This window comes from Brachyistius frenatus, unplaced genomic scaffold (genome assembly GCF_029030835.1).
Source record: "Brachyistius frenatus isolate BFR_SWC_R1_liver_20210118 unplaced genomic scaffold, ASM2903083v1 Contig_14, whole genome shotgun sequence".
NCBI lineage: Eukaryota > Metazoa > Chordata > Actinopteri > Embiotocidae > Brachyistius > Brachyistius frenatus.
In genome coordinates, this window is record NW_027210613.1 from 2,663,129 (window position 1) to 2,688,387 (window position 25,259).

The 25,259-nt window shown below is 42.3% G+C and overlaps 1 protein-coding gene across 1 annotated transcript; it reads left to right on the forward strand.

Moving 5' to 3' along the window:
• The first annotated feature begins 15,989 nt into the window (after positions 1-15,989).
• Positions 15,990-25,250, forward strand: LOC138617844 (protein lifeguard 1). Its single transcript, XM_069693156.1, has 10 exons — positions 15,990-16,094; positions 16,363-16,534; positions 16,870-16,948; positions 17,390-17,443; positions 17,740-17,830; positions 17,955-17,992; positions 18,671-18,758; positions 21,257-21,346; positions 22,769-22,816; positions 23,383-25,250. The coding sequence occupies exons 1-10, from the start codon at positions 15,990-15,992 to the stop codon at positions 23,533-23,535; spliced, it is 918 nt and encodes a 305-aa protein (XP_069549257.1). The 3' UTR covers positions 23,536-25,250.
• The last annotated feature ends 9 nt before the right edge of the window (positions 25,251-25,259 follow it).

The following is a 25,259-nucleotide window of genomic DNA, read 5'->3' on the forward strand; positions in this document are numbered from 1 at the left end:
CTGTGTCAGTGAATCCTGTGAGGAATCTCTGATGGTGCTCGGTGCTCAGGGTTCCTGCTGCAGTTTGTACCCTGTCATCCCTACATAACTAGAGACGTGGTGATGGAGTACGTTTGTGCAGTAAGCTGATTTCACTGTCCTGTTCATGAAGTGCGTTTTGGAGTCTTGTGGCGTGGGCATGTGGCTGGTGGAGAGAATCAATTTGCAGAGGTGCATGCGCACTAACAATGAAGGGGATGTTCCTTGCTGCCTCTGATGTTCAGATACCCCGTGGTGCTCCGCCACTTTCATCAAGAGGCTGAATGTGTACCGTGAAATCACACCCCACAGCAGCGCAATATTGGTACGGTGCGTCATAGATGGAAACACTTGTGTTTTTATGTATAACTCTAGATTTATCACCAGAAACTCTTGCTCATATGTTTAAGCATTGTTAATAAAAAATCCTCTAAGAGGCAGAGTTTTCCACTCCTCGTCCTTTATTGCAAAATGTTTTATGTTTACAGTGAGAAGCACAAGAAGTTGTTGGTTTTCTTTCCCAGCGAATGTCAAAACATAATGAGTAGTGTGTGTGTGTGTGTGTGTGTGTGTGTGTGTGTGTGTGTGTGTGTGTGTGTGTGTGTGTGTGTGTGTGTGTGTGTGTGTGTGTGTGTGTGTGCACTTTCATGGATCTTTTGGCTCAAATATGCTGCATTGTCAGTTGACTAACTAGCCCCTCTCTTGCTGTATATTTCAGTCATTCACTAATGAGCCATTTTCAACCACTCTCATCGTCCAGATGTCCTCAGGGTGGAGGACTGTTCATGATAAAGATGGGAAGCTGTTGAGAAAAGAAAACCTATTGGAAATATCAGTCAGACACTTATATTCAGGTGAAGTAACAAGACTTTTATGGCCTAACTATCTCGGCACACACAAAAAAAAAATACGAGGAAAGAAGTATTTTTTAATGTCACTCTGCACTTTCATCGACATTTGACTAATGAATCAAACCTAAAACTATTTTACTCTGGAAGGTTTTAAAGGGCACAAATTCCTAATGAGCCATGTACTATGTGGCAGCATTATATCTACTCAGAACAATAAAATGTATTTAAAGGTTATGCCTTGGAAAATGGTCTGGGATTTAACATTCTGTGGAACAGTTTCCGAGCGCAGGACCTGGAAGAGTTTTATAGTTTAATATGCTCGTTTTAATCTTAAAGTGGATGAATAATGTAAATTCCTCCCCAATCATTTTCAGCAAAATAAATGTTTAACCTACAGTGAAATCACGGGGGCTTTGGAAAATATCCCACAGTACATGGGGAAAGTCTCAGATTAATATTAATACAAATTGAATCATGTTAAACTGAGGTCAACAAGCACCATCAAAGCCGTCGTAAGAGCAACTGAGAGGGTAGAGAGAGAGACTTACATAATGTTTTAATTTGATTAGATGAATATGTGTTGATTAACTTTTTTGTAATCCTACCCAAAAACAATGTGTCTACCTAAAACAAAGAGGGAACAGTGTGACAGTTTGAAGAATATGCTTATTCGTTTCCTTGCCCACAGATGAAAAGATACCATTGTCATGTCTTTTTGTCAGTGTGAGGTTACCAGGCAGCTATCAGAGGCTCAAGAAAGGCATTGTAATTGGCCAAAACAAGTCTGGCATATATCCGCCCTCCTGTGCCAGTGCTTTTAGACACTGTTTTTTTGTTGAGATTTAACAAACAACATACATGTTAATTGGTGACCTATGGTGGCAGATTTTGTTTCCTGCAGACAGAGCCAGGATAGAAATTTATATTCTAGGTTAGCTAAGCTAATTATCTGCTTCATACTGTATTTAACATGCAGACATGAGTGTGATATCAATCCTCTCCTCTAACTCTCTGCAAAAACAAATAATAAGTGTGATTCCCAAAATAGTCAACTCTCCAATTAATATATAGATTCCAGAAGAACTACCTTTGAACATCTCTATGTCTTATTCAGTTTAAACAGATACACACCATGATGACCCAGGTCTAAGAAGGCGATTGGGTGTTGATGTAGAGAGAGTGACGAAGTTCAAACACAGGACTCTCACCCAGGAGACCGGTGTTCGAGTCTGTGAGAAAGCAAAAGTCAGCATTGATTTATTTTAAGTAACATTACTTGCATAATAATTTAAAGTATGTTACTTACGTAAATTAACTTTACAGAGGTTAAATGACATCATTTTACCTTAAACAAGTAATTCTGTTGCCAAACCTGACCAAAATTGCAACCGTGTTACAAGTAACCTAAACCAGGATCTTTTCCTAAACATGCAGTTTTTGGGTGCCTAAACCTTAGACACCTTACCATGTCAAAGTGTATGAGACTTTGACAAATGAGACAGATGACAATGAGTTGCAACTTTTCCTCTCTTAGTGTTCAAAAATACTCCATAAAGATAAGTAAATGTGTACAAATCATATAAATTATAACCACAGCGCCCTCTGGAAATACATTGTATTCATGTCACAACCCAATAGGTTGCTTTCATACCCATTGAATCTCAACATCACATAAAACGTGAAAAATACTTAGTTTGTGCTGCAGAGACGTATTGACCAGTCAGATGTTGATGATACATATTAAATCAACAAACTATAAAGTTTGACAACTCCAGGTGTGAGGATTCCTGTCTGACCCTAGTGTGTTTCCCTCTGTTTTGTCCCCGATCGCCTCTCCTCGTGTGTGCTGTCATTTCCCTGTCTGTTTGTGGTTGTTTGCCACGTGCTTGTGTTTTGTTTTGTGTTCCTCCACAGTACCCTCCTCTGAGCTGCGCCCACTCACGCACCTATCTCCAGAGATCCAGCTGGAGCTCATTCCACTGATCACCTCCAGCTGGATTAAATACCTCAGTCTTCCATCAGCTCTCCATCAGTCCGTCCGGTTACCTGCATGGTAAAAAAAAAAAAAAAAAAAAGTCCGTCTGTCTCATCATTGAGAGTTTCCGGTTCTGACTCCCGTTTTGTTTCCTGCCTACCTGCCTTTCACCAAAATGAAGAAGATTCCAGATCGTTCCTCGGAGATCATCTGCTGCAATCTTGGCAATCCTGTGTCGAGCTTCGAGCATCACACAGTCGACCCTGCCTTTCCGTCCAGTGTCGAGCCACAGGTATCACCTGTACGAAGAAACCTTCCAGTTCGTTCCTCGGAGATCAGCTGTCGAAGGTTTGGCCATCCTGTGTAGAGTCGCGAACTTCACACAGTCGATCCTGCCAATCAGCTGCGCTGGTGGAGAACCGCGGATTCCCACCCAGCCAGTCAGCCTGCCGCTCGCTGTGGAGAAGCCTCGGGATTCCCCAGCGAAGCTACGCCCACCCAGCTACGTCAGCCTGTCGCTTGCTGAGGCGAACCACGGGATTCCCCCAGCGAAGCCACGCCCCGCTGCGTTCTGCCTGCCTGTCCGTCCGTCCGTCAGCCTGCCCGCCACGTTCGCGGAGGAGCCAACTTCCGGCTCGGATTGGGACTCAGACTTTTGGTGTGTTTTCGTGTTTGCTCTCACTGCCGGGGAGAAATAAATACCTGGTTCCAAAGAGACTTTGCTGTGTGTCTGCATTTGGGTCCGTTTATCTACACACCCCATAACACTAGGCTTGATTAGATGATTACAATGATAACAATGTGTTTCAAACAATAGCCTGTGAAAGAGTCAGTCTGAGAAACGGGATATAAAAAATGTATCAGTGCCTCCTGCTCACAGCTCTTTATCCAGAATCCCTGGACATGCAACTCAGAGAATACCTGGGAAGGGAATTACAAAGCCTTGAGCTACATCCATATGACCTTGATATACTGTACCAACCCAGTGTGAATACAAAACCTCTTCTAGGCAAATGACAACTTTGATCTAATTGCTCACAGGGTGTCTAACTTGATAGCCCCCCTGTCTCAACCAATTAATTGTGGACATTTTCCAAATTAGCTTCTATTGCCTTGTGACACTCTCCTGAAGGGAGCAGATTCAGTCTGATGTAAAAAAATAAAAAAATAAAAATAGCCGCACACAACAGATTTTTTTTCTTAGAAAAAGATGCTTTTGACCAGCCATTCACATCTGTCACGTACGGCAGTCTTGGCCACAGAAAAACCATGTCTCCAACAAGGCAAATCCTTAAGACATCAAATGTCCTCCGCTGTATGAAGGATGAGCCTTACAAACGACATGACTGTGGTTTTAAAAAACACATGCTAAACTATCATCAGCTCTCAAAAGCCTCAATTACAGCAGTCATATAAAAAAAAGAAAACTCCGACGCTTCCCAAAATTCTCCCCAGGAAAATCGAGAGAAAAGAAACCCACATCAGAACAGAGGAGCCTGCTTTTGATCACTCCGGCTTCTGAGTAATTGGACTTCATAACTAAAACAGCATCTGTAATATTTTATTCAGGGGTCCAGAACAACCCAATAGTATTTCTGCTCTGCTTTTGTTTTCTTGTACTTTCTCTCTTAGATTTTGGTGACAACACAAACCAAACAAACATCCCACTGGCTTCATGTGGAGCTGTAAATACTGAAGTTTTAATGACCCACCAAGATACAAGATGTGTAAAATATTACAGTATTAAGTACTACAGTTCTTTTATTTTCCAACTGAGAACATCAAGTGCAATCAACCCGTCACGAGAAGCTTAGAGATGTGTTCAAACCCTCTCACCTCGTCCAACCAGTGATTCAGTCTCCTTTGTCTGTCTTGTTTGTCTTATGAATGGAAACACAGAGTTTGCTGTCACTGAATATCAGATAATAGGTTATTCAGATTCCACCGGCAGAAAGTAAGCTGCTTGGCGAGGACACGCTTTAAAAAAAGATGATGGCTCGGCACAGTGATCAGAATATTTATACCGTATCGTTTTGAGAGATGTTTTAGAGGAGGAAAAATAGCTGCAGTTATGAGGCATGAATTAATACATAACATTTCATCTTGTCAATGAAATGTTTGGGCATGATATACAACTGCTCAGTGAAGGAATGTGGTGTAAATCACAGGAAGATAGCATTTTGGATTTGTTATCATGCATGCTGTGCAGGAAGAACATCTCATTTTCTCATTAAACCGAAGGGGAGGGGGAAGTGTGCCACATATGATGCTATCTAAGCATATGATTGAGCACGTTTGTCCTGCGAGGAATAATTACATGGTCTTCTGTTGACGTTAATGTGCCACAGTGGTGCCTGCAGCGACTTCTGAAGGAGGACGGCTTAAGTTATCCATTAAACAGCAGAGAGAACTCATGGCAGGGATTTGTGTCTTCTATAAGTGGCAGGTCTAAGCACAGGTTTATTTATTTTTTGGTGTTTAGTTGGTTTGTTTTATTTCCTTCTTTAGCTCCATTCAGAATTTTGGTGACTAAACGTGAACTTGAATATGTCGCAGTGGAAGGAATGGCGTCGGAAGTAATGTGTGAGAGGCTATAAAGGGCTGTTTTTGTGTCATGGATCACTCCATGTGTCCGTTTTGAACACCCTTTTCTGCTCGGATGAAGTCAAATGCACAAAAACAGACAGGCACAGCTGCATTCTGGGATACAGGAACACCTCAGCTCACTATCTGTTTGTGGTCAATTTAGCAGAGTTGATGTAGAAGTAGATAAATCCAAATGGCTCGCACAGTTAAAAAACTTATTCTGGCTGTTTACTCTTCAGATGTCAGACACATTTTTGATGGATGACCCAAACTGTGCCTGCAGTCTGCTGCCACTTCTGTTGAACCGTCCTCTCGGACCAGACCAACATTATACGGACGTCTAATGTAAGTGAAGGTGCCGTACATTGAATAATATATTGAATATATTGACCAACTTCTTTGGATTCCTCCTGGCTTATACTTTTGTTTCATTCTGCTTCAGATTTGTAGCTGCATTGCAAAATTATCAAAGCTCACTGGTTTTGGAAAAGATGATCCGGTTTGCTATGAATGAAGTTAGTCCTGATTTTGTCCTCCCCAGGTTCCGAAGCTTGCTGCCATCTGGCCATAATTTCCAGGAGTGTGTGGTCATTTCAGAGCTTTCTGCCATCATCTGGGTTTTGCATCATTTAGTATTGATTTGCACAATTGGAGCCATATAACAAAGCTCACTTTCTTTGTGCTGCTGATTTGGAACGTACCACAGCTTTTACCAGCTGCCTCTGAATGTGTGCTGGATGAAAACAGTTATGCATACAGCACACAGAAGCACGTTCCACTGGTGAAATATTCCCACTTGTTATCATGTAGTGTAGCAAAAAACACTGACAAAAAGAAAGAGCTACATAATGTAATATATTTGAAAATAATATGATATTGAACAGTATATGAAATATTCAATGTGAGCACAAAGGAAGCATTTTGCTCAACGTATGAACAGAATTATGCAAACAAGGATGTGTTGATTTCGAATTTGTGGATTTGGGGTCTTCCCTCATACCATTACTAACAGCAGGTGCCATGGAGGCTATTAGAAAAATAATGGATGCGTGAACACGTTGATTTATTCTGTGTATCACCCTGGAGCTAGCATAATGTACAGACGGGGAGAAAAACATAAGTAACGAGAGCAGGAATCTCAAACACAGTTTTTACTCAGACTCTGCAGGTGCCCTGCTTTTGTTCCCTCTGCTGGCACAAAGCAGTTTGCACACAGAAAGTTCAAGGTGCACTGTAGCTGCACTGATCTTCATCCTCTGCTGCAGACCAACGTGGCCCTTTGTCATCACTGTATTTATTTTCTGTCTTCTTAGTCAGCATGTTGTCCTCCAATGCAGCCAAAGAACACCACATAGGACATACAGAAGTCGTTTTCCTGCATGGGAAACACCTGAGGCTCGTTCTTTTTCCAGCCGTTTTTAACTTCTTTGTGTAACAAAAAAAAAACCTTTTCCTCAGGGACTAATGAGCAGTCAACGCATCAGTGGACAATGACGACGAGTGAGAGGCATTGCAGTGCTGCTAGCCGTTGATCTGTCAATCCTTTGTCTCCGCCTCCCCATTAGTTCGTCAGTCCATCCAGCACAAGTCCAGTCAAGATGTCATGACATCTACCTGGGTTACCATGGAGATGACCACCTCTTCCTTTGTCAATGCCCCAATGATAAGCTCGATAATTCCTATTTTGAAATGTTTGTCTATTGTTCACCAACAACAATTTTTTTTTCCATTTTTAAGCTTCTCTGTCAAATCGAAAGTAATAGGCTCTGAATAGTCTTTGGGAAATAGAGTTTAACCCCTTAAAACATTGTTTAAAATCATCAGGGTTTCTCTACAATGTCACATATCCATGACAAGCAAGTTTAGGATCAGGAAAAAAAAAACCTCTATGGTCATCATTAAAAGTTAAACAGCAGCCATAAAATAAGAAAAGGAGCCCAAAATCTTCCATGTGAAAATACCAGAAGCTCTTTTGTTTCGGTTTTCATACAGCGGCACTGTTCAGCGCTTTCTGGTCCGCTAGATGAAGAAATGCCTGCTGCTGTATGTAAGAACATTAACCAAGCAGGCTGTGTCATTAAAGTGAAAGAGGAACAGGCTGGCATTTGACCACTGGATGGTGGCAGCAGTCGTTCCTCTTGTCAGAGCCATAACAGAAGTGAAATGCCACTGTCAGTTATTGTTCTGTGCCTGTCACGGCTTATGTGAAATCCATTTTCTCTGTTTGAATACACTCTGTCAGGGAAGAAAAGACACAAACTCAAATCTTCTCTGCCCAGTTTTTGACAGGGAGCATCTGACAGCAAATGGCTGTATGGCCTCTTCACAGATCAGACATCCATCTGTCCTTGGACTGCCCGCTGTCTCTCACAATGACTTCATTTTCTTTACACTAGTTTGCACTTACTTTAGTCCTGTTGCCTTGATCATGTGCCAGATTGGAGGAGAGATCACAGTGTAATCACAGGCATCAAAGAGCTTTATCGTTCCAGTGATTTGTATGTTCTTATAGTCAGAAGATAGTTTATCCTTTTTATAGCATAATTATGTTTCGATAAACGTTAGCAGAAGAAAACCTTTATTCCTCGTTAGGTTTCCACTTATTTAGACATAAATAGTGCTGTATCTGCCTTTTGTAATCAAATTGACAGATTTCATATTTGTGCATGTATGGCAACAATAGGTGCCATTCACACTGAGATTAACATCAGTAATTGGATGACAGATTACACATAAAATCTCAACATCATTAGGTAAATTGTTAGGTATGTCTGCTGCAGGAATACGTGAGGTATCCATCCGAAGGAGGTATCCACCCGAAGGGGTTTCATAGAGCTCCAGCATGTATTTGACCTGGCAGGATGTACCAAATCTTTCAGACACAGCCAAGGCTTTGAAGAAACTTTCCCCACGATCCTTCCGCAGCATCATGCCACTCCACTGCACTCTTAATCAAGCCAAACAACTCAAAGTCTGCATCCTAACATGGAAAAGTAAGCAGTCAGACTGCAGTCAGATGGTCAGATCAGACATCTATAGACCCGTATTAACTGGCTGAGCTCTTGCAGTGAAAAAATACAGAATTTTTCTGTTTATTCTCGGAAACACGCAAAACAGTGTAATAATATCAGAGGCCACACGAATCAAGATAACATAGCCAATATTAATACCAAAACACAATGTCCTACATAAATCCAATTAGCTAAGTTAACTAGCTCAAAACTGTTTCATCACTGACAACAACATCTCAAAGCATTTCTACATCTATTGAAGTATTACATTTCATTTTAATTAATTTACATCTGTGATGTCTTAAAAACTCACCATTTGGGTTTGCGTTAACAGTATGTGTATTAACCTGAAACAACTTGGAAATTGAGTTGGGTGGAGAACTGTTGAAACAAGTAGGAGAGTGCGATATGTGGCTGATTAAATCAATAATGACTTCAATTATCAGCGCGGATATTTATGTATTCCAGTTTGTGAGTAAACGTCACACAATAGTGTGACAGAGCTCTGAGCAAAATCAAAAGTTAATATGATGCAGTCTTTTATGAGTAAAAGTGAGTCAGAGAGGAGTTAGAGATACACGCTTGCCAAAATCCCACAGAATTAGTATGCTGTAGGAGATATGTTAACATACATTAGTTATATTTTGAATATGCTCATTATTGCCTAAATTGATTTTACAGCCAGATAGATGATTGATACAGAGCACATGAAAGGTCATAGTGGATATTTTTCTTCATTCTAGATTAGTTTTATGTTCCGTCACTACATTGTGATAAGTATTGCATTACCTCACGATAAGTTTTGCATTCCTTTTGATCCATATAAGCAGTTGACGTGTTGGTCTAGTCCACTTATAATACAATGCCAGTTAAGGGAAATGTGGCCCCAAATTCTTTCACTGCATTACTTTTATGTTACCTCGCAAAAAGTTTTGCGTTACCTCAAGAAATGTTTTGCTTCATCTCACATCAAGTTTTGCTTTACCTTAAACAGTTTTACGTTAACTCAATAAGTTTTGCGTTACCTCTAAAGGTGTAGCGACACATAATTAACATTTTAGCTTTACCTCTGAAAAGGTTTTGTGTCACCTCAGTTTTGCGTTACCTCATCAAAGGTTTTGCTTTATCTCAGTTTTGCATCACCTCAGTTTCACGCTACCTCAGGAAAAGTTTTGCGTTACCTTATACAGTTTTGCGTCACCTCACAAACAGTTTTGCGTTACCTCCAAAAAGTTTTGCATTTAGTGCTCATCACTCATTATAAAAGACGAACTCTAACAGGATCCAGCAGCTGGTTATGAGCGCAGCTGCTCAGCCTGGCTGTGATAGGTGAATCTGTGGCTGTATATATGGTTATTGTTTCACCTTCTGTTGCTGCTAGGGTTAAAACAATGCTGCTTTGGATATGTCCTGATGTTGCTAATTCAACCTGCGGTGCTTCTCTATGTTATTGATGGGAAAAAAAAAAGATTTGTCTCTTCCTCTTGTTTGCATTGTGGCTCCGGAAAGTCTCTTGTCAAGCAGGCTCCGAAAAGTCTCTTTTGTTGTCTGTCTTATTTGCAAGTGATTCGTTTTTGTTTTTTCATTCCGCATCTAATTGACGACTCCCCTGTGTCCTTATCTTGTGACCTACAACCAACTCAGTATTACCATACGAAAGCAGATACAAAGGGAATGGGGGTGACTGTCAACTGTTTGTTACTGTATAAAAGCTGCCCTACGGAGGAGATCTGGGAGCATTGCTGGACACCTCTCTTTGAGTGTACATGTATTTGCTCCTTCTTGGGAGCATTGCTGCACACCTCTCTTTGAGTGTACATGTATTTGCTCCTTCTTGCAAGAATAAATGTCCGATATGTTTGATTTTGACCCAAGCCTCTTGAGTAATTTTTCCAACAGTTATTAACACATTGCACGAGTTCTGGAATTCAGAAGCCTCAATACAACGCTCAGCTAAAAAAACATCTCATGCAACTGCTGCAGGTAGTCAGTGCTGAACCCATTTGAAATGAATATGTCACAGCCATAATCGTAACAAACAAAGAAAAGCTACGGCTACAGCCACAATCACAGCGACAGCTATGTCATCCCAAGTCTGTAGTCCTAATCAGAGCTACAGTCTGTCTTGGCAGAGGTCAGGGAGAGAGCTGGTGAAACAGCTCTTCTAGTTCTTTCTCTAAATGCAATGGTACAGGCTTGTGCCTAGGCAGACGAGGCTGACGGTGCACTGGCTCTCACTGTTGTCACGAGCAGTGGTGGTCTACTACATAATACATGATACTCCATCATCATACATCGCAGCCTTTGTTTGTGGGTCAGAGGCAAATAAAACATTGTTGTGAGGTAACACATAACTTATTGTGAAGAAATGCTTTTGCAGTCCTCTGAAAAATTATCGCCGTGTCCTTTTGGGGGCTTCGAAGGAAACCAGTCTCACAACTAAAGGAAGAGATGATGTGACACATTACGAGATGCATTTGGTGCATATTTTTCATTTCAAAAGGCTGACATCCGACGGTATACGGCTGGTGTTTGTAAGCACAGCTGCAGCTCTGCTTCCTGGCTATAACAGGTGAAGCTGTGGCGGGACATGGTTATTGTTCAAATTTCTGCTCAGTTCAGTCTCCGGAGTTATGGTAATCCTGTTGCTATTATTCAGACCCGTGGTGCTTCTATGACAGAAATTTGAGCAACAAACCCCAGAAGTTTGAGAAGTTGGTCAGTGAGAGAGGTGGTGAACTAGCTCCTCCTTCTCTGAGGGTGCACTGACTCTTGCTGTGGTCACAACCAGCGGTAGTCTGCTGCATAATACATGAGGCTCAGTTCAGCCTTTTTCTGTGGGTCAAAAGAAATGCAAAAGTTACTGGGAGGTAATGCGAAACTTTTTGGAAGGTAACACAAAAACTTTCCAGAAAAAAAATTACCACCATGACCTTTTGGGGGCTACGGAGAGTAATTATACAATCGGACCGTGCAATGTAGAGTTCCACTTCAAACTAAAGTTGTCTTTCTTAGCATTAGTGTTGGTATCTGTTACTACTGTAAATGTTGTTCCTGTGGTTGCATAAACAGAAAAGTTGTAATATTTTCTCAATGGTGGCTTTGCTGCTGTGTACATTAGCTGGTGTGCTGAAGAAGAGTCAAATGACCGGCAGAGCTAATTGTTAGACTCACTGGTTTCAACAGCGTAGAGTTATTGAGATGACTATAGGCTACAGGTGGTGTTACCTTTATAGGTTTAGCCTAGCTAGCCAGCATAGCTGTAATTCCCTAGCACCCTGCAATGGAAGTGTTAGCTCTGGTTTGAAAACAGTTTCGCTAATTAACATTGAGCCAGTAAAGATATGCTTGACTGACAGCTACCTCAATATACTCAAAGAACTGGGGTTATGCAAGTAACCTCATGTATTGCTGTTGTTGTTTTTAAAGGAAACTCATTATGACATTTTCAAATAATTTAAATCTCAACAGTTGAAACTTGTGTATTTCGTGGCATGTGCTACATCAAGTGTGCCACTGTAAAGTGATTACTTAAAATTGGGTCTGTGAGTTTATTTATTTTGCGGACGCCAAATAATGTCAGACTAATTTCCTTTTAAGTTATTTTGAAGACAAATTGTGACAGACCCGCAGATGAAAATAACTTTATTATCGTGTATCATTTCAGTGAATGTAGTTTAGGTATGTCTGCAGCACAGCTGATGATACTCAATCAATTATGCTTCTCGTGTTAGGCAGAACTTTCTCAGAGATTATTTATAATTCAGTAATGAAGTTCTCATTGTTGACATAGCTATGTAAACTCTGACTCTAATATGGATAAATTCATCTGCAGTTTTGTGCTCTCTGCTACAGTAGTGTAATATATCAAATCTACTTTGGATAACAGTCATTTATTCACTTAATTATGTCCATTGAGTTAGTTTGACGGCAGCTGTGCCTTTTGTATCGCACTCATTTGCTTAACAAGATAATGCAAGTCATTCTAAAAACCAATGCAATGCTGATTTGGCCCGCACAGCAAGTCAAAATTGTCAGGGTTGTTCATTTTACTGAAATAATATTCCTTACTCGACAGAGCTGGACTAGCTGAGGTTATTAAATGTAACACAGTGCATAGAGTCTCATTATTTACAGTAACACATGCAGTTCCACTGCGTGTGACTGCAGAACTCTCCCACCAGCTATACATCCTGCTGAAATTCTACATTAGCAGCTTCAAGAGGGTTGTAAATTAGAAATGAAGAGGCGTCTAGAGGCACAGACCCACAGACCTGTGCTGCGGCTCTCCGAGGTCACACAAAGCACCATTTCAATTCTCCAAATAAATCCTTCTGTGGCCAGACCGACTGGGGAAGCAGTAATTCATGAAAGCATGCAGGGCGAAGAGAGACTCACATGATGGCTACATCTCTTCCTTCCTCCAGTGACACCAGAACACTCCCCAAAGCCCCAAAGAGCATCGTAGCAGTCTGACGAAACACAACTGTCACAATCTGTCCGCATAGAGACAGAGAACATACTTAAACTATGTACGTCTGTCTGCCTTTCTGCCTTTTCTTCCTTTCTTTTTCATTTTCTTCAGTCTTCAGTATCTGTTTGTCTGTCTGTCTGATAGATACATAGGTGGATAAAGTAGATAGATGGATGGATGACGGATACCCTGCTTCTTCTCTACGTCCCTCCTTCCTTTCTTCTTCCGCTCCATCCCGCCGTCCATCCTGTGCACCACGCTCTCGACACAGCTCTCTGCTCTGCACACATTTTTCTCCGTGTGGCTTCAGCCTCATGTGTTGCTCCTGTTTGGACAGCAGCGAGGCAATCAGATCTGTTAAATGCGGCCTCACACTGGGCTCCACACTGATTGGTGTGTCAACACAGGCTGGATTTCAACTGCCTGCTCAAATGTGACTTTGTTTGTTGTGCCACCCATTCAAATCCGACCGAGATCTCATGAATAGGTGAGAGCAAGCTCATCAGATTTGAGCAGGCAGTGTAAACCTAGCCTGTGTTGACTGACACACCAATCAGCGCAGAGCAGAGTGAGAATCTGTGTTAGTTACAGAAAAGCTTTCTGCGCCTTCAAAATATGATACTCATAAGTATTTATTTTCTTCTTGTATTCATGTTATTCTTTATTTATTGGTGTCTAAACAGGAAGAAAAAACAATGTCCTGTTTTGTTTTAGTCACACTTTGATAGAGACAGAAAAAGATCACATGTAGGTTATAAAAAAAAAACGAGAGTTTTGAACCAGCAGTTAAAATGAAGTGGCAGCCAGTTTAAAAGCTCTCTGGAGGATTTGATGCTGGTGGTGCTGTGTGGAGGTGGCAGACTGAAAAGGGGGGGGGGGGGGGGGGGTCACAACAACCAAATCACTGCAATTAGCAGAAGAAGCACAGGAGACTAGTGCCCCCCAGTGTTTGCCTGGTGTATATATAGTTTCTGTATGTTGCTGTGAAACATCAGGCTTGAAACCTCACATCGAAGAAATCCTCCTTTTTTGTGTCATGCGCTCTGACTTTATTTTATTTATTTTATTTTAGTTACACACATTCTTATGTGTCTTCTCCTATTTCTCATTGTCTTTAAGCATGAAGACGCAGGCAAGCAGAGCCGCTGAGTGTTTGTACATGAAGTGATGCAGCAGGTCTGTTGGATCCTTTTTGCCATTTAGACGTTATCTATAGCATTGAGTCGTTACATATGTAACATACGGAGCATGTAAATGCCAGATTAAAACACTTAACGTCTTGTGTAATCACATGTAATCATGGCTAAAGCAAGTGAATATTAGAATGTACTGAAGCTAGTTTTTTGGAGGTTTTTTTTCACAGAAAATGGATTCACACTGGACTGGTTTCGGATTCATGGATGAAGTCTTCAATATTACCCTTTCAGCGGCAATTCTCCACGGAGAAACACTAAGACTGTATTGACCTACATTACTTCATGTTTTTTCAGCATACAGTATGTCTTTAGCTCCTCTTCCTCAGCGTGACTCAATATCCATAATCCCTTTGTATAGGCTGGATTGATGGCGTGCATCATTCATTCGCCTGCTTGTCACTGGAGGCTTTCCATGTGCAGGGTGCTGTCAATGTGTAACCAAGGTGAACCAGGAAGGCCACGTGACTCATGGGATTTGACAGGGTGCCCATTGTGTGCTTCATTTGCCTTTTTGTATGAAATGTCAGAGGCTTATCCCACTCAGCAGGCTAATGATACATCATTACAGGAGATTGAAATGTAAAACTTTATTTAAGTGTGTGAAACTAACCAGTATTAACTTATCCCACAGGCCTGTGTGGATCAGTGTTGGGGGGTAAAGAACAAGGTGTGGACTCGCTTTGCTCTGACAAAGTGCCGGCTTCGTCGGTCTCATGAGGTTTTCAGAACTTCATCTGAATATCCCATTGAGCCTAATGAGGGATACATCCTTCCCCCCTGGAGCTAAAGTCCTGTCTCTGTGGGAACCGACTGATAGCAGGTAGACTTTGCCCTGAAGGGGAACCAACACTACAGGAAGAGGAGCGGAGCAGATTCCCATCTGTCACAGCAGAGGTAAGACACATTGTCACGAGTTCATTCATTTGTGTGAACAACTGATCGCTTTTTGAAAACTTGTAAACCAAGAGTGATGCTTTAAAAAGTAGTTCTTTCATCATATGTCTGAAATGATGTTTTTTTGGGGGATTTAGGATTTTATACACTTTATTAATCCCCAAGGGGAAATTTCTTTAGCGCATTTGTAGGGTAACAAAGTCCACTTCATGGCTTTAAAAATCTATTTTCCCTTTGTTTTGTTCGTCTGGTTTTAGTCTGGTTTTAGTTCTAGAAGTTGAATTGAGGAAACATTAAGTAGGAAATAAAAGTCAAAATGTTATTTTATCTGGTAGATGATTTATTTAGTTTATGAGTGCAAAAGTCATTACTAAATACTGATAATACAGGAAGGGAATATTGTTATTCATTAAGCCATGAATGGATTCATGTGCAGTGCTGTTGTATGTAACAGATTCTTATCTTATGTCATTTCTGTACTGAAGTTTTCAGTCATGCAGCATTGATAATTGTATGCCTAATTATGAGTTCATTTCTTGAATGATTAATGCAAACCCGGGGACCTAAAAGGGAACGTTTTACTTTCATGTTGTCACTTCATATAAAGTAGAATCCCAGAGTTTTAGTGTATGCCAATCCTTCATGACAGCCGGATTTCCTCTGACATCAATTAACCACAACCTATTTGGCCATTAAATGTACATAGTGCTCCATTAATTTGAGGTTTGAGGTCGTAATTAAGGATGTTAGTCATGGATGGCTCTGTGTTTGTGTGATGCATCAATTTGTAATTACCCATGTGTTTGTTCCACGCTGACATCCCTCCATTTGTCACTTTAACATCACTGATGAAAGCGCTGACATTGTCCAGAAGGATGTTTCTGCATCTCAGCCGTGAACTGAACTCACTCGTACATCTTGGTGTTTCTTCTCTTGGCAGTTTTGTTCCTCGGTTGATGAAAAGATTTGGTAACTTTTGGAGGAATGGAGGAGACTAATGGCAGCAGTAATGGTGGAAATGGACCTCGTCCCCCTCCGTACAGCCCTCAGGACTACGGACAGAATTCTTATACAGGGATGCGCTATCAGGTCAGCAGCAATACTGAATGAGGCAGAGAGCTAAAAAAAACATTTTTTTACTTTTCATTTAGGATTTTTATGGGCCAAAATCACATGTGGAATCATCACAGTGCAACAATGAAATGCACTGTATTCACACGTGTAATTACACATGGATGATTGAGTTCCTTTCATTAACTCGGTTTAGAAAGAACATTAAGACCTCTGTTGTGTTTTATTTAAAAATAAAGGGTAGTTTGAACTTCCTGTGTTGCTGCGCCTGCTTTGGATGATGTAGGTAGGGAAGGGTGACATCGCAGTGGTTTCCCCTCCCAGCACCTACGACAATGTGGTCCATCCTGAGGGCCCAGCAGCAGTTGGAGGACACCAGGAGAACAGTCAAGCTCCGCCTTACGACTTACCATTCGGCTCAGAGGAGAGCGGCTTTAGTGACGCTGCCATACGAAGAGGTGAGAGGCCGAATGAGGGGACAAATAATCCGAGAGACTGAGAGACTGAGAGACTGGGAGACTGGGAGACTGGGATTTGGAATTGAAAATTGTTCCTTGATCTCAGCTGTGCCCTGCCTCAGCTCTTCACACTCCCATACGCTGCAAAATCATTTAAAATGAGAAAATGAAATGCAGGTTGGGGTGAAAACAAAACTATTTTGCAGCATAAACAGCCCTACCTGCATGTCAGCTTCGCTCTGACAGATCACTGCTGTTGTCTTTCTTTCTCCTGTCTATCTCCTTTTCTATCTGTCTTGCCTCACACTCTGGGTCTTTTTTTTTTTTTCTCACAGGTTTCATAAGGAAAGTCTATTTGACCTTGTTGATTCAGCTGCTGTTGACAGTCGGCATCATCTGTGCTTTTCTTTACTGGTGAGGCAACATTACGCCAGGGAATTCTCTCCAAAAAGAGATGGCACCATGTCAGGCACCCATCCATCTAGCCACCTTAAGAGTGTAGCCTGTCAGCGTGTAGCACCCATCATCACAGTGTAGTATTATAGCTGTACACATAGCCTACATATCTGAGCATGGTGAAAAAAAACACTGTTTAAACCAGCTGTGAGGTGAGACAAGATGGAACACTGGATTTTCTGTTGTTTGCAGTGGTTTTCTGTTTTCTATAATATGTGATCGACGGCTGTTGCAGCCATTTCTTTTTATAAATTGTATTCAGCTCCGATGTGCACAAGGCACTGTCCTCTGTTAATATTTATTAAAATCATTCTACTGCTTCAATCAAATAAATGTCGCCTTTATTAAACACTCTCCTCTCATTCTCCATCGCTCTCCCTTTTCCTTATCAAATAACAGGGAAGCACTCCGGAAATGGACATGGGCCAACAACTGGTTCTCCTACTCCATGATGTAAGCATTTAAAAAAAAAAAAAAAAACATTCAGTTACATTGTCTGGATTCCGCACACTCGCTTGTTTGAACCAGTTTGTCCAATGAAATTAAAATGTGGAAAATCCATAGACGCAAATCACAAACTGTCATTTCAGTCTGAATCCAAGAAACTGCCGGTTAGGCTGTGCACGAATAATGCACTCAGTGAATTCACATACTGAACGCAGTGCCTTTTTTTTTTTTTTTTTTTCTTCTTCTGCTTATAGGCTGTTTATTTGCTATTTACGATACACTCTATATTCTGTGTGAAACAGGGCGGCGGTGCTGGTGCTCATCGTGGCCTTGTCCTGCTGCGACAACCTTCGTCGTCAAGTCCCCCTCAATTTTATTGCCCTGGGTCTGTTTGTGAGTAGACGCAGCAGCAGCAGCCAGGCATCAAATTAAACTGCCATCACACCTGCTCTATTTCACAGTTTTTTCTTTTTTGTCATGTATTTACTTTCCATTTGTCTCTCCGTCTCCGTTTCAGACTGTAGTAGAGGGCCTGATGCTTGGATCAGTGGCAGTGTGAGTGTTTGTTTCCAGGGATGACTTCCCCACCTGATGGGGACTAATTTACACAATAATAATCCTATTTGATCCTTATCTGATAGCATGTTGGATGTCAGCAATGAAGCCATCACCGCAGATAAGATGTTATCGCTGCTGGTTATACTAAATTAAAAAAGCATATGGAATCCCATTTTCTGGGGTTTTGGCTCAAGATAAATCTGAAGCATCACAAACAGTACAAAACCAATTTTTCTGTGGCAGTGCCTGTGTAAACGCAACTTACTTTTTTCTCCATCTGTGAGACGCTTCTTTCTTAGCAGCGTATCATTCTGTCAGAAAAGGCATCGGTTGAGACCTGACTATCAATAATACATTTAAATTATCATATTTATAGGACATTGCTATAACTGAGGCCATAACTGATATGAAATGAACATTGGCGATACATTATGCAGTGCACGTCCAGTGGGGGTCTCTGTCATCGCTCCAGTTGAGACACATAATACGGACTATTTAATGACAAAAATAGCACATTTCTTATAAAAAAGTAATGTTTCTCTCTTTTGGGATAGAACAGAACCCCACTGTTCATGTATCCTCTCTGCCTGCTGAGTAGTTAGACATGATACTGTGGGGGGGAGGGAGGAGGGGCGTCTTCCTCACTGCACATCTGTTTGATATTTCCGTATGCAGGTACTTTGAAGCCGAAGCAGTTATGTGGGCCGTGGGGGCAACCGGGCTTGTGTCCTTCTCCTTGAGTCTGTTTGCCATGCAGTCAAAGGTAAGATCTGTCACACACTCTGAGCTCCGTTTGCTGTGCAGCCAAAAGTGAAATTTCATAAACTGCAGTGACTTAGCTATGCAGGCGGTGGTAAATGTCCCCACACTGAGCTGTGGTTCCTGTGCAGTCAGAGAGAACATGTTGAGCTGAGCTGTTGGCCAGGTTCTCTCATGCAGCGTTTGCTATATGCACCCAGCGAAAGGTTTAAAACGCTGAAGGGTTTGCTATTCAGGCAAAACGATGATTACTGCTGAGATCAGTATATTTGTCGGTCAAGTTAATTCCTTACGTCCAGCGGCGGGACAAAGTTAAACCTCTGTCTGGTGTGTCGTCACGCTGACTGAAGCTCTTACCACAGATCTGGAGTTCAGAAATGAAGTCATCTTTTTAATCTGCCCTGTTTACCAGCTACTGTCTAATAAAGCAAATATCTTACCAAATTCATCTTTTAAAAAGGCCCATTCAGAACAGCTTTGTATCATACAATCTGTGCAATACACCCGCCAGTCCACTAGAGGGTAGCTTGTCACGTATGACAGTTTCCATCCCCCGATGCGGGAAAACGTCTACGTCACACAGCCACACGCTGTATATAGCAATGGACGCAGCTCCCCGGTCCGAAAAATTAAGCCAATACGAAAGTGCCTTAAAACTGCAATGCCACTGATGGCCACAAGGGGGCGGTCTCCCGTTCAACTTCGCATGAAAAACAAAATCATTTTGATTTCATTTGCGAAATCCACTCCCTCTGTTCGGTGTTCCGGTCGTCCATGTGAAAATAATCCCATCATTAATTAGACATCAGGTCTCATAAAGTGGTACATTTGGTGGCTTGTCTACTTTGATTGAAATGCCTTGGGTGTAGTCAGGTTTCAGTTACAGGTGGGTGGGCGTAGCATCATCAGGTTGTCAGTCAGATCGAATCAGATATAACTCTTGCTCCTTCCCAGTTTGTCCAAAATATGGTCACTTCTGGCTCCAAAAAAACCCAAGATGGCAATGGGGAAATGCTGAACTGTAATCCTCAAAACTGCAGTTTACGGGCACTGGGTAACATCACTGTAGTTTGCCACTTGGTCACATCAGACAGGCCATGTGTCAAGGTCATTTGACAAAGTATACAACCAGTGAAGCCCTCGGATGATGGTGTAAGGAAAATTGCGGACTATTGTGCAATGTAGTTTTGGTAGGACTCTTAACTATGTGGGTATTTATTTTTTTCCCAACCACGTTTGTCACGTGGTTTTGTTGTCACAAACCACATGATTTTGCAAGGCAGCACAAAGACACGCCACCTTCTAGTGGACAGGCGGGTGTATTACATGCTTTATTGTGATAGCAGGTTGATCCGAGGCGCATGATGCTCCTCCAGAGAGAAGGTTTGTGCAGTGGCATGTCCGTATTTTTGTTTTGAACAAAATAACATTTCCTGAATGGCTAACTTAAGACTTAGATAAACAATGATGATTTATTTTGGGTTGATCTTTATCTGAAGTGTCATTGACTTTATGTAACATAACTAATGCGTGTGTACGTGACATTTAGAAGCTTAATTACAAGCTTCTGTGTTTTATTAGCTGCTGAGCAAGTACGCACAAGTTGGGAGACCTTTTGAGAATCACATTATTGATAGCTTAGTGTGCTGCTTCAGAACTAAATACACTCAGAACAGAAGTAATCAAAATAAAATGTGTTTACAAAAAAAGTAAAAGAGATGTCAGCCACATTCAAATTGCATTCAGAGTCTCATAATTGCTTATCAATGCAGTTTGGCTTTTTACACATTCTGTCACTGTATCTGAAAGCGATGCAGACTACTTTCTGCTTAGACTAGATAAAACATGCAAGCAGGTGTGCAATGATCACACTGTCTACCTTTAGATGCTCTTTCCTCAACCGTAATCTGTAGCGGGGAAGGCGTATACGTCAGGTTTAAACAGCCGGCACACGCAGGGAAATACTGTGCAGTAAAAGGTGATCGTACCCTCAGCACATATAACAGAGTTTTATTGGCTGAGCGAGCGGTCACCACCACAAACACTTATAGTTTATTTTTTTTACGACTTCCCGTTCATCTTGCAGTTTCCAGCGCTGCAGTTTTCACACGGCGTTTTGATCCCCGCACCTCGCTCGCTCGGCTCACAGCTTCCTCAGGTGATCAGCGTTAGTGATTCTCGTGCAGTAACTGCCGTCTTCCGTCGATCTGAAAAGGACACCGCGGGCTAAAAGGGAACCTTCGCTCCCCTCCTCCGTGTCTGAGCTGCACCTCGTTGATTAACGATCCAGGATCATTATATCCACAACTGTCAGGATCTGAACTCCACTACGTCTTCATCGTTTCATAATCTGCGGGGCCTCGCAAGCACAGCTGCCGCGCAGATGACCTTGAGCGCCCTCACTTTTAGAGGAAAGATTAGTGTAAATGAGAGATGCCTATGTCTACAGTTTTCTGTCATCCGCCCCCTCAGCCCACCCCCCTTTTCTTTTTCTGCCACCAGTGGGACTTCACCGCAATGAGCGGGAGCCTGTGGGTGTTTGCCTCGACCCTCTTTATATTCGCGATGCTTTGCGCTATCCTGCGCTCACAGGTAAGTCAAGAAGCGGCCGTGTTTGAAATGAATTGCTGCAGTGTGCATTCAGAGGCAGACAGTATATACGGCCTCGTAGCTTTTATCCCCACAATGCACTGGCACTGACCTGCGTGCTGAGCAGACTATAAAGAAGAGAGCGTGCGCGCTCAAACCTCTCACGAGCCTCGCTGATCTCAGACTGATGCATTTAAATGTACTCTGCCGTGCACAGTGACGGCTGCTGGTGCGTTTGGGCTCAGGCCGCCAGCAGGTATTTATAGAAATAAGCTTTTTAAAGTGCTGTTTGTACAGGATACAAACAAAGGGGAACAAAAAAAGATGCGCTGCTTTCTTAAAACGTTTTGTGTCCACTCTTTATCAGGTATCATATTTACTGTAACTAGAGTGGAAACGGTAATGGTAGTATCTACACTTTTCCATGTTTTGAGTAAAGAATAAAGCTAAACAATAATAATACAGCTGGGAGGGTGGATCAATAAGTTCAGAGACTGCGCCAACAGTGGCAGCACTGCGACGTGCACCGACCAGGAGCAAGCTATAAGCCTAATGAGTAAATGGTACAAATCGTGTCGCTTGATCAAAATCAGCAGCCGCATGTCTGCGATTTCTCTGTGGACATGATCAGAGGGCGCGCATCATGTTTTGTGTCAAACTCACTGAAAGTGCTTTCGAAAGTCTACAGCAATGAAGCAATGAGCCTGGGGAGGTGTCTCAAGTGTTCTGAAGGGCAGAATGTCACCGTCCAAACCTGAAAAAGACACATCAGGTCGGGCGTGTAAACCAGTTGGGCTTTATTTGACATTCACGGGGTTGTGCCTCTGAATTCCTCTCCGAGGGTCAGACTGTCAACACTCAAGTGTTACTGTGACGTTCTCAGGCGTCTGAAGGAAAACTTTCAGTGCAAATGAGCTGAATTGTGACGCGATGACACTTTGGTTCTCCCGCCCGGCAACACGCCTGCTCGCAGCGCATTAAAAACACCCAAGTTTCTCGCCCACAACAACCCAATCATCGCTCCCCACCGCTCCTGCTCACCAGATTTGGCTCCCTGCCGCTTCTTTTCGCAAACTTTAATGTGCACTCCCCGCTCGAGTTTGAGGTGCGTAACAAATTGCAGACACACCCGGACGCACTGCTCACAAAAGCATGTGTAACCCAGGTGCCTATTTTAATCAAGGAACGACGCTCGGAGTATTGACTCACAAAGGGTACATCTTCTCTGTGTTCTCCGCACGTCACGATGCTGCAGATCGTTCGCGCGCAACGGGCAATCTCGGGAGCTTTATGATCCACCCTCGTCGAGAATGCTTCATCTTAAATGATAACTAGCCCACTTGTGGAGGGAACAATCACAAGTCAGTGTGAAGTCAGTTGTGTTGCCGCGTGCTGCTGCTGATTGTGTGTCTGATTCTTTTCCAGTACGTTTACATCGTATACGCCTGCCTGGGAACTTTGCTGTTTTCTTTAGTAAGTACTCTCAAACTTTAATGGCACAAAATGACTTTCTGCGCAACAGTTTGAATCGGAATGAAAGTGACCTTTCAAAGAAGGCTTAATGACAAACGGGCGTACACGGTGTAAGGCTCGATGTCCGGGCCGAGCAACCTGCCACCGGCGTTTGTCACAGTAGTTAGTGTAAAAAGAGCCTCTGATGTCCTCTTGCCCTTTTAATTCAATTATTCGCTGCTTAACAGCGGTGGGCCTAATTTCCACAGCCACCTCTTTTGCGTGCTGTTGGCATTATCAGCAAATGTTGTGACCTATCCCGTCAGCCGGTGGAAGAAACTGCGGCTGCACGCGGAGCTGAACAGGGCTGTCAGCAGCAAGTCACAACTTCTTTTCAGCTACCCAATTATTTACACGGGCCCGTTTATCTTCACAGGCCCACCACCAATAAGAAACAGTGCCCGTGTTTCCTTTCAGGCCCATTCCTGTAGCCGGCACTCGGTCGCTTTCATCCCACAAACATGCTGCCTTCCGACGTCAGCCGTCGGTAGTGTCGGAGCGTCTCATCTCTGTCCGTCTCTCTGCAGTACTTGGTGTTTGATACGCAGCTCATCCTGGGTGGGAAACACCGGAAGTATGCAGTGTCTCCCGAGGAGTACGTGTTCGCGGCTCTCAACCTGTACTTGGACATCGTCTCCTTGTTCCTCCTCCTGCTGCAGCTCATTGGCCTCTGCCGCTGATCCTCCACCTTTTTTTTTTTTTTTTTTTTTTAAGAGACACTCACTCTGTCTGCATACTCTCAAAATCAATTTAGATTCGATTCGTATCGAATGAAAAGTCACACACTTTTGCGGCCTTCCATTGGAACTCGTGTACGACATTGTTCTTGGCGAGAGCCCTGCTGCCAGGCAACGACGACGTGGTACTCCTGCACTAACACTCACTATTTTGAGTGCATAAGTGCCGTTCACACTGTCAAATACTGAAACATGCAGAGAGCTACAATCACCAGGATGAAAACCCCCCCCCCCCCCAAAAAAAAAAAAAAAAAAAGAAGTTTGAAATGCTGGACACTTGCCATCCTGGCTACTTAGAGGAAGGGGCGGGGGCCACCGACGTAAAGAATTTTCACATTAGGCTCTTGAGTACGCTGCCACTGTTCCTGAACACCACACAAAAGTCGTTATTTTTCACTACTGCAGAAGAATCGGTGTGTTTGTTGGGCGTGTTGTTGTTTTTTTAACCTTTGTTTCACACACGATTAATAAAAATACTGCTAGCTGCTATCCAACAGCAGTTTTAGTGAAACATCGTTTATGTCAGTGGTCCCTCCCTTCCTGCTACGCAGCCAAGATGGCGACCTTTGAGGGGTTAAAAGTGTCCAGTGTTTGATACTCAATTTTTAAACCGTGTTAAATGCACCATCCGGGTACTTTTTGGTGCACTGTACGTTTCTGTACTTGACGGTGAGTAACGCACTTTTGTGCGTGGTCAGCTCCTGTTGTGGAGATACACAGCATGTAACTCACTGTGCAGTGAAAAATGATGGTGGCCTGCACCATTTCAACAACAAAAAAGTCCGCAAACATGTCACAACTCCGAGCGTTCAGAAAATATAGAGGGTAAAGGCCGCGGATACAAGAGGGGGGGAACACGACCCCATTTGAAGGGAGCATTTCAGTTCAGTTTTTTCAGGAGAGCTGTATTTGAGATCTAATTGTTTTAGTACATATTCCTACCCGGGATTCATAGAGTAATTCATGTGCTGAATATTTGTTTATATGAATATGGTGCTTATGCTTGAACTCATAATTTAGTCACTCAGCTGTTAATTTATGTTGATATAAATCAAAGCTTTTTTTTTTTTTAATCCCTTGCAGTTTGAATGAGTCTTTAAGACGCAGAAATCAAACTGAGTCTGATAAAAGTCTGACTGTAATTGCCTGCGCTTCGTTTTCATGACAAAAAAACACAATATAAAACTCAACACGTGGTTTATTGGCATTACACACCAAACATTTGTTTCATATAAAGAGGGAATGTATCAAGTATAGACTATGAAAGTGCAAATAGCATTTCAAGGATTAGTTGCTTTACAATAGAAAATCTCAATGAGTTACAAAATGTTATTTTACCATTTTAAAATAAATCACCTGGAATACTAATAAAGTAGAAATTCCATTTGTACTCACTTCATGCACAGCATACTGTTACACTAGAAGGGTTATCGCTTCTGATTAACTTACATCAAGTCCAACAAAAAACATTTGGCACTCACAGTTTCACAACTTCAAGACACTTGTCAAAGCAGTCACTATCTTTAGATTTCATGTTGCTCTATATGTCTGCTAGAGAGGGAAAGATCATGTATGTACGTCAGTCTGTACAGAAACATATTGAAGTCTTCATAGTCAAACTCCTCTTTCACAGGGGTTCTTCACAATCCACTCTTTGAATGGATTAA